This window comes from Trichechus manatus, unplaced genomic scaffold (assembly GCF_000243295.1).
Source record: "Trichechus manatus latirostris isolate Lorelei unplaced genomic scaffold, TriManLat1.0 scaffold00009, whole genome shotgun sequence".
In the NCBI taxonomy this organism is placed as follows: domain Eukaryota; kingdom Metazoa; phylum Chordata; class Mammalia; order Sirenia; family Trichechidae; genus Trichechus; species Trichechus manatus.
Window position 1 is genome coordinate 2,140,512 of NW_004443945.1, and position 8,717 is coordinate 2,149,228.

Below are 8,717 nucleotides of genomic sequence, written 5' to 3' on the forward strand. Positions count from 1 at the left end.
GAGTGAGGGCAGGCACAATTGTCATCTCTTCAGTTAAGGAAACTGAGGCCAAGGGCATGTGTAGGTGAGTGAATTACCCAAGGCTTTACCTTTGGTAGATAATTGTCATGGACTGAATTGTGTCCCCCCAAAATGTCTGTCGACTTGGCTGGGTCATGATTCCTAGTATTGTATGATTGTGTAATCTGATGTGATTTCCTTATGTGTTGTAAAATCTATCATTATGGTGAGGTTATATGTGATCTCTTTATGTGCTGTAAATTCTATCACTATGATGAGGTTATACTGATGAGGTTTACAAGATTAGTGTCTTAATCCAATCTCTTTTGGGATATAAAATAGATAAACGAGCAGAGACACACTGGAAACTCATACCATCAGAAAGCAGTGCCAGGAGCAGAGCGCATCCTTTGGACCTGAGGTTCCTGTGCTAAGATGCTCCCAGACCAAAGAAAGACTGATGACAAGGACCTTCCTCCAGAGCCGACAGAGAGAGAGAGAGCCTTTTCCTGGAGGTTATGCCCTGAATTTGGACTTGTAGCCTACTGGACTGTGAAGAGAATAAATTTCTCTTTGTTAAAACCATCTACTTGTGGTATTTCTGTTAGAGCAGCACTAGATGACTAAGACCATAATAAAGCACATCAGCTGCCGTTGAATAGACTCCAACTCATGGCGACCCCATTTGTGTCAGAGTAGAACTGTGCTCCACAGGGTTTTCAATGGCTGATTTTTCAGAAGTAGCTCACCAGGACTTTCTTCCGAGGCACCTCTGGGTGCATTCAAACTGCCAACCCTTCAGTTAGTAGCCGGCTGTTTAACTGTTTCCTCTACCCAGGGCCTCCTCTTTGGTAAATTTAGTCCACTGTTTTTGGTAAACCAGGGCGTTCTAATGGGCCCCCCTCTCTATAAATGCTCCTCTCCCATTCACCTCCTCCCCCCAAGATGTGACTGCTTCAGCTCAGAGGCACTCCCTTCACGGATCATCCAGCTGCTCCCCAGCCAGTGGTCCCCAGCCCGCATCTGCACCAACTCCTCCCTTCGGGCCCAGCCACCACTTGTCTCAGAACCCCTCCACGCACCAGAACAATAAGCCAAGTTCTGACTTGGAGGAGAGGTGGGTGCCTCACCCCGCCACCTCCCACCTCTGCACTTCCCCACCAGACTCACATCCTCACTAGGCGAGTTGTTGAGTACAAGTCCCTCAGACACCAGCAGAGGGCAGCATTGCCCTCCAGGTCTCCACCAGCCCGGCTCCCGGCGAGGAATTTGACATCTGTGCCCCTGTTTAAACAAGGCTTATGAGCGCCTTTGAAACTGGCGGCCCCCGGAAAGTGGAAGCCGGAGGTGTTTCCTACCAGCATTCCCAGCCCGCTGACCCGTACAAGGCCGCGGGAGAGGGGCCAGGGCGCCTCCCAGTCACCAGCAGAGGCACTGCCGAGGGTCAGCGCTGGACACCGCGCGGTGCAGACAGGGTCGGAAGCTGCCCGTGGCCACCCTGTGAGCTGGTGGCCGGGCTGAGTCCAAATGCCCCGCGCTGTTTCCTTCCTGGCCGCTCATGAGCCCTAAATTTCTCCCTGAGCGACCCCATCTCCCAACCAGGGCTTTACCCTCCACCCTCCCTACCTCTTCTGGGTCTTCTCTCCCTAGGGCAGACACCCCGGTGAGCCAATGCCTGGAGCCGACTGGCATCCATTGCTTTGGCCCTGGGGCGGCCAAAGAAGGCCTGGGCTAGGCAGGGAGGGAGGCAAGGAAGCGCAGGTCCGCCCGCCCGCCGACCCTCCCAGGGGGATCATTCAGGCAGATCCCCGGGGGCAGCGCCCCACGCCGCGCGCAGAGCTGGAGGCAGCAATTTCGACCGGGTTGGGACGAGACGGGAAGGAGGCGGGAGGGGGGCCCTGGCGGGAAGAGGGCTGGAGCTGGGCGGTGGTCTCGGAGGCCACCGGGTTCGCCCGGAACGTGCCTCCTCGCGGCGCGTACGCGAGTCGCGCGCCAGTCGGCCCGCGCCCGGGCGCTGCTTCCACTCCACTGTGCCCGGGGCGTTCCCCGCTGGTGAGCACAGCTAGCTCGCTGGGCACCCCCCTTGGGAGGGGGCGCCCCCGCTGGAGACCCAAAATGGGGAGGGAGGAACCCGGCTGCAGAGGTCCCCAGCAGCCTGGCTAGCCCCGAGCCACCTACCGTCCCCGGGCGGCTCCTCGACGGCTCAAGCGCTCGGGGACTCGGGCTGCCCGGGTCCGAGGCAGCAGGCGGATTTGGGGATCTTGAATGACCAGAAAGGAAGCGGCTCGGGACAAACCCCCGCGCTCCCGCCAGGCCAGCCCCTTAAAGGAACACACGCCCCTTTCCCTCCCAAGGGGTGGGCCCAAAGGGAGGAGTTGCTGCAAACGCAGGCAGTCTCCAGTCTTGGCTGGGGACCACCCGGCTGGGGAGCAGCTGGGTGATCCGTAAAGGGAGAGCCCCGGATTTGAAGCAGTCACATCTTGGAAGAAGAGGTGAATGGGGGGTGGGAGAGGAGAGTTTGTAGACAGGGACCCATTAGAACGCCCTGGTTTACCAAAAACAGTGGGACTAACAGCGGGATCCCCTCTCTAGTGCTCTGCAGGTGAACATGGCTGCCCCCTTCCAGAGAGGGAGGGGTGAGATTTCTGGATGCCTTCCCCTCCCCCATAAGAAGCAAGGGGCTTGGGGACATACCCCTGCCCCTGAGTTAGGCCATCATGAAATCACCAGCCAGACCAACAGTGCCAAGCACATAGTCCATGCTGCCCCCAGTAAGTGGAGTTTCCGTGAGTGGCCTGGGGGAATTGAAGGCCCAGCACAGCCATCAGGGTGGCTGCCTCCCAGAATGGCTGTTTGGACAAGGTGTTCTCTTCCCTGGGAGCCCTGGCCTGGCCAGCCTTGTTGTTCTCAGAAGAAAAACCTAAGGAGGCCCTTCAGCTTTGCTGGAAGATGAGCCATGGGATCTCCAAGCCCAGAGCTTCTTCCCAAACACACCTCCAGACAGCTGTGTGAGTGCCTAGCAAACAAACAAACCAATTGCTATGGAGTCCATTCTTATTCATGGAGACCCATGTGCTGCAGAGTAGAACTGCGCTCCACTGGGGTTTCAAGGCTGTAACCTTTCAGAAGCAGCTCACCAGGCCTTCCTTCTGAGGCACCTCTGGGTGGGTTCCAACTGCCGACTTTTCAGTTAATAGTCGAGCACTTAACTGTCTGTCTGACCCAGGGACTGTGTGTGTGTGTGTGTGTGTGTGTGTGTGTGTGTGTGTGTGTGCAGTTGGCAGCAAACAGGAGCAGAGTTAGCAGAGCTAGGGTGGACTAGAGGGTAGATGCCAGGCTTGACAGGCAAAAGGGCACCAGTGGCAGTGCCTCTGCAGGGATGAGACATGTCTGACCATACGCGCAGGATGGATTGGAAGGGAAGTAAACAGGACACAGCACCAATCAGGAAACTCTACAAGCTTCTCTAACAAGCACGGCCAGGCGTTCTGCAGCCTCTGCTGGGCCAGGCTTTGCACCAGTGCTTGTGTGCATTATCTGCCATAATGCCATGGAGTCGTCCTATTCTTTCCATTTTATAGATGAGGGAACTGAGGCCCAGAGAGGTCGTCTGACTTGAGACTTTGAGCTGCTAATCACTCCACTATATTTAAACCAGGAACCGAATGGAGACTGGAGTTCCGGGAGAGGCAGGGTCAACAGGCCCCAGCGCTGACCCCAGGGAAGCTCGGTTTTGTTACAGTGGGGGTTGGGTTCTCCACGCTGGCTCTCAGGACTGCAGTCAGAATACAAAAGCAACTATGTGGAGCTGATGGTGAAAGCCGTGGATGCAGAGACCGTCCAGGGAGAGAAGCCCAGGAAAGATGGGCCAGGAGGGTGGGGGGTGAAGAGACTCCGGATAGCATCACAGGGTTCCAGGAGTGGAACCTTCTAAAAGGCCACACATGGCCAACCCTTCCAAGGCTACAAAGATGAGATGGGGAGTGGACTGGGAGTGGCTTTAGTGATTCCAGCATCACCTTGGGTCTCCTGGGCCAGGTGGGGGCCTTCTGACCACGGCCCACCAGCCCGAAAGGTCAGTGGTCCAATGAGAGTGGTCTACAGAAAATACGCAATGTAGCGAGAAGGGGAAAGTTGATCGATGGGAGTGGAGCTCAGGCCTGACTCCCCTGGACTCTCAGTTGCCGCTTCTGCAGAGCAGGGCTCCTGGATTCCAGCAAGGCTCAAGCTACAGTTACTGGGGAGGCAGAACCATCCCAGAGCCAGAGAAGCTGGGGAGAGATGCCTCTCCTGCTGTCTGCTAGTCCCAAGGGAGACTAGATCTGGAGTTGGGGTAGGGAATGCTCCAGAAGGAAGTTCTGACACCAGCAACCACCAGGAATGAAGCCAAACCCAATCCACCAGCTCCAGGGAGAGCTCAGAGACAAGGCTGAGTGAGCCTGGGGACCCCCAGGGACAGGAACCCCCACACCCCTATTTCAAAGGCCTGTGCCTTTTATTCTGTCTCTGCCCAGCCACGAAGCCCTGGCAACAGCAGCCCTCAGGAAAGAGCCACTTCCAGACTGGTTTCCCTGACGAGGTTCCAGCAAACCCTCACCCTCCCTCCCGGCAGCCCAGAGGCATATCCCATTGTGGCTCCCAAAGTTTGGTCCTGAAAATTCACCCTGTATCCCAAACCTCCACTACTAGGGTGGCTCCATAAGCCCCTTTCCCAGCTAGTCAGTCCCTCCTCTATCGGCCAGCCCCCTTCCCAGATTCCCAGGGCGCTGGCCTGCTCCGCCTCACCTACTGGCCACTTCCCGGTGGGCCCCCATAGGGGAGGGCAGAGCTGTCCTCCAGCCCTGGAGTGAACATGCCAGTCATCTCCCAGTGTGCTCACTTGGCAGAGCCTCGGGCCCCTCCTCCCCACCCCACACTGCCCCCCACACCAGAACCTCCTGGGAGCAGCCCAGGTGCATTCTGGTTCCAATAGTTTCTCCAGCCCACTGCTCCAGTGGCAGAGAAAATGGAAACTGCTGAAGGGGAAAACCAGCAGCTTGTCTTCCTGACAGGGAAGGGGGCAAAGCAGGACAAGGCGTTGGCGAGACAGCCTCTGTGCCAGGCACTCCCCAGGCCCCTGACCGCACTGAGGAGTGGGGCAGCCGCTCTGGGCCCCCGAACCCGATGGGAATGCAGGGGCCACTGAGGGGAAGAGGACACGCCTCCAGGACTTGGAAGTCTGGGCCTTCCAGTAAAAAAACCAGTTGCCGTGGAGTCGACTCCAACTCATGGTGACTCCATGTGTGTCAGAGTAGAACTGCACTCCAGAAGGTTTTCACTGGCTGATTTTTCAGAAGTAGATGGCCTGGTCTTTCTTCCGAGGCACCTCTGGGTGGGGTCGAACTGCCAACCTTTCCAGGAGCAGCCGAGCAGGTGAGCGGTTGCACCACCCAGCGACTCCTGACCCTCCAATAGGACCCCTCAGTGGCGTCCTCCTTCCTCCTGCGGTTCAGCTATTTGTAGTCGGGCAGGAAACACCAAGATGGCTGGGGCTCAGGTAGGACTGAGGTGGAAGAACAGCACAAGCCAAAACCTGTTACCATGAAACAATGACGTACCGAACCACAGCAAGAGGCCCAGTGGATAATATAAATATATTTTGGAAGCTGCCTGTGTACTCCCCGTGAAGAACCAGCACAGAGGTGCCCTCCCCCAACCCAGCACCCTATCTTCTCCCCAGAGAGCACCCCACCCTCTCTGTCGCTTTCTAGGCTTCAGGACAAGGGTCAAGAGAGGTCTCCAGGGAGATAAGGGGAGAAGTGTCTGGGGGATAGGTGGCCTCTGGTCTCGGTGGGGGTGGGGTGGAGGAGTGGAGGCCTTATCTGCAGCCTGGGGCCTCGGGCCTTCCTCTGGGACCAAGGAGGTGGAAATACAGGGAACCCACACCCTCTCCTGAGCCCCTACCGTCCACCCCGGACCCACTCAACTCCTACAGTGCCTACGAAAACACAGTGGCATGAGAGAATGGACTCCCCCCTCCTCCAGGCCCTGTGGGAGGTGAAGGGTCAGAATGAGGGGAGGGAGGGAGGAGTAACTGCCCAGTGGCGCCTCCTCTGACACCCCGGCCCCTCCCCACCCCTGCTCTGGCTACAGTCAGGAAGAGGTGAAAGGGCACTGCAGCCCACTGAAAGGGAGGAGAGGGAGCTGGTCCTCCCCACATCCTCACAGCCTGTTCAGTCCCTCCACCGAGCAGCAGGGTGGGCTACAACATGCATCCCAGCAGCTCCACACGCAGGGTGATGCGGTTGTGCCAGGCGACGGGCAGCACACGGATAAAGCGGGCCTTGAAGGGCGTCTCAAACATGTTCTTCTTGTGCGAGTTGTTGTCCGAGTTGCCGCGGAAGATCTGGAAGCAGTAGGGGCATTAGGAGGCCCCAGGTAGGCCCCTGGGCACCCAGGAGTAGCAAGGGGAGGGCAGCAAGACAGAGAGACACTTACCCTGCTGTCTACAGCCCCATGCTCCTTGTACTCAGTCCAGTTCACACCGTCGTCGCTGTAGGCCACTTTGTAGGCTGCCACATACTGGATATAGCCAAAGTCGCGGGCCCCCTGGGTGATGATGCCTGTCACCTGCCTCCGGGAACCCAGGTCAATCTACAAGAGACCAATTTCTTTCCCTGGACCATCTCCATTAAGGTGGAAAGGGGCAGACACATTGGGGCTTGAATCCCAGCTACTTCACTTGGCTGAGCCTCAGTTTTCTCATCTCTAAAAAGGGCATAAATAACACCTCCGACTCTGCCAGTCATGGTGCTAGGCACTTCACTGCAGGTAAGGCTCAGATTTCAGAGACTGGGCCCTTGCCAACCCCTGCTCCCCCCCGCCCACCTCAAACCTGCACTAAGGTATGATGGGAACACCGTCAGGAGACGCCACAAACCTATAGTGGAAGTAACTGCTGTAGAGGCCCCCTGCAGGGCTGTCCCAAGCCTTACACTGGTGCTGAGGGAGCCCAAAGGCAGGTAGCTCACAGAACCCAACTCTGCAGTGGGCTCCTGGGGGCCTAGAGACAGACCTCCCACCCCCAACCTCAGTCACTGACGTCCCTTACCACCATGGGAAGCCTGCCAGCTGCCCCCGCACAGACAGTCCCAAGATCCAGGTTCCAAACCCAACTCACTGCCAACCAGCACGTAAGCCCCAGGCAACTCCTAATCCTGCTGGGCCTCATTTTCCTCATCTATAAAACAAGTTTTCCACTACTCTTGTGTGTGTCCAGTTTCAACCAAATCCAAGGGCTGTCTTACTTCTGATACTCAACACTGCGTCAGAACATCTGCTCTTTGCTCAGGCAGAAGCCCTGAGACGCCTGGGCCAGGTTTCCCTCTTCCACCCCATCCTGCTGGTCTTGGGCTGAGCCTTCTCAACCTTAGGGCAACTAATGGAGGTGGCTGTACCCCTAACCACACACACACACTCTCTCTCTCCCCAGCTCAGAGCCCTGGCGGAAACAGCACTGCGCCCTCACCTCACTCCCTCTGGTTACAGGATCAGGAGAAACGTGGGGCACGTGGGAGGAAGAAAGAGGAAAGTCAGAGAAAAACAACGCTTTTCAGAAACCCTCTTAGTGAGCAGAAGCCTGGGCCGGGCAAAGGTCAAAGGTTGGCAGCCCCAGCAGACCTCAGTCCTCGACCCCAGCCCTACATCCCGGAGGGCCTGGCCCCACCTGCAGCCACTCAGAGGCACTGTTCCTCTCGGCTGTCCAGGCGTTGAACTTGCCCTGCATGTCCAGGCGCGCGTAGGAGGGACGCCAGCTGAAGGCATTCAGGCCGAAGGTCTTGAAGACACTGGAGGCCGTGATCTGCTGGTCGCGGATGGTGTTGTTCTTCAGGCCCAGGGGATCAGAGCATCCTGCTAGCAAGAGGAGGTGTCACTAGACCTTGGGATACACAGGCTCCCCAGGGTGCGAGCACAGGGCATGAAAGGGAAGGAGCTCTGTGTCCTGATCAGCCTCTGGCATCCTCTGGGACAATAGAAAGACGCTCCCACCACCTCTCACAGCCAATGGTTCTGCCTGTCCCACCAACTCCCTCTGTCCTCTCCTCACCTCAGCCAATGGTCTCAGCTCCCACCCCTAACAGGCCTCTCACAGATCACCCAAAACTTCTCACTCACCACTCTTCTCCCTCAGCATCAAGGCAGCCCCTGCTCCACCACCTCCCACCTTCCTTCAAGGCTTGACTTATAAGACACCTCCTCCGGGAAGCTTGTCCTGATCACCTCACTTGGCCAGGACTTCTCCCTCCTCTCGACTCAGCACTTCCTCTATGGTGCAGTTGTGTTTATACTGCTGCATCTGGAATTGTCGTTAAGAACTTTAATAGCAAGCCAAAACCAAACCCATTGCTGTTGAGTGATTCTGACTCATGGTGACCCCATGTGTTACAGGGTGGAACTGAGCTCCACAGGATTTTCAATGGTTGTAATCTTTTTTTTTTTCCCATACAAAAATTTATATGTACATTGTTATGTGACTCTAATTGGTCTCCCCATACTGTGACAGCACACCCCTCCTATCCACCCCTGATTCCCCATGTCCATTCAACCAGCTCCTAACCCTCTCTGCCTTCCCATCTCACCTCCAGACAGAAGCTGCCCGTTTAGTCTCTTGTATCTACTTGGGCTAAGAGGCACACTCCTCATTAGTATCACTTCAAGTCCCACAGTCCAGTCCAATC

General features: G+C 56.8%; 1 protein-coding gene across 1 annotated transcript in view; it reads right to left on the reverse strand.

The window, feature by feature from the left end:
• Positions 1–1,796: 1,796 nt before the first annotated feature.
• The window catches only part of MFGE8 (milk fat globule EGF and factor V/VIII domain containing), a 19,469-nt gene continuing 12,548 nt past the window's right edge, over positions 1,797–8,717 (reverse strand). Inside the window, exons 7-11 of the mRNA XM_004370801.1 lie at positions 7,706–7,890; positions 6,478–6,633; positions 6,253–6,385; positions 2,179–2,260; positions 1,797–2,082 (exon numbers count right to left, since the gene is read on the reverse strand). Coding sequence (XP_004370858.1) covers positions 1,797–2,082; positions 2,179–2,260; positions 6,253–6,385; positions 6,478–6,633; positions 7,706–7,890 — 842 coding nt within the window. The remainder of the gene's footprint in view (positions 2,083–2,178; positions 2,261–6,252; positions 6,386–6,477; positions 6,634–7,705; positions 7,891–8,717) is intronic.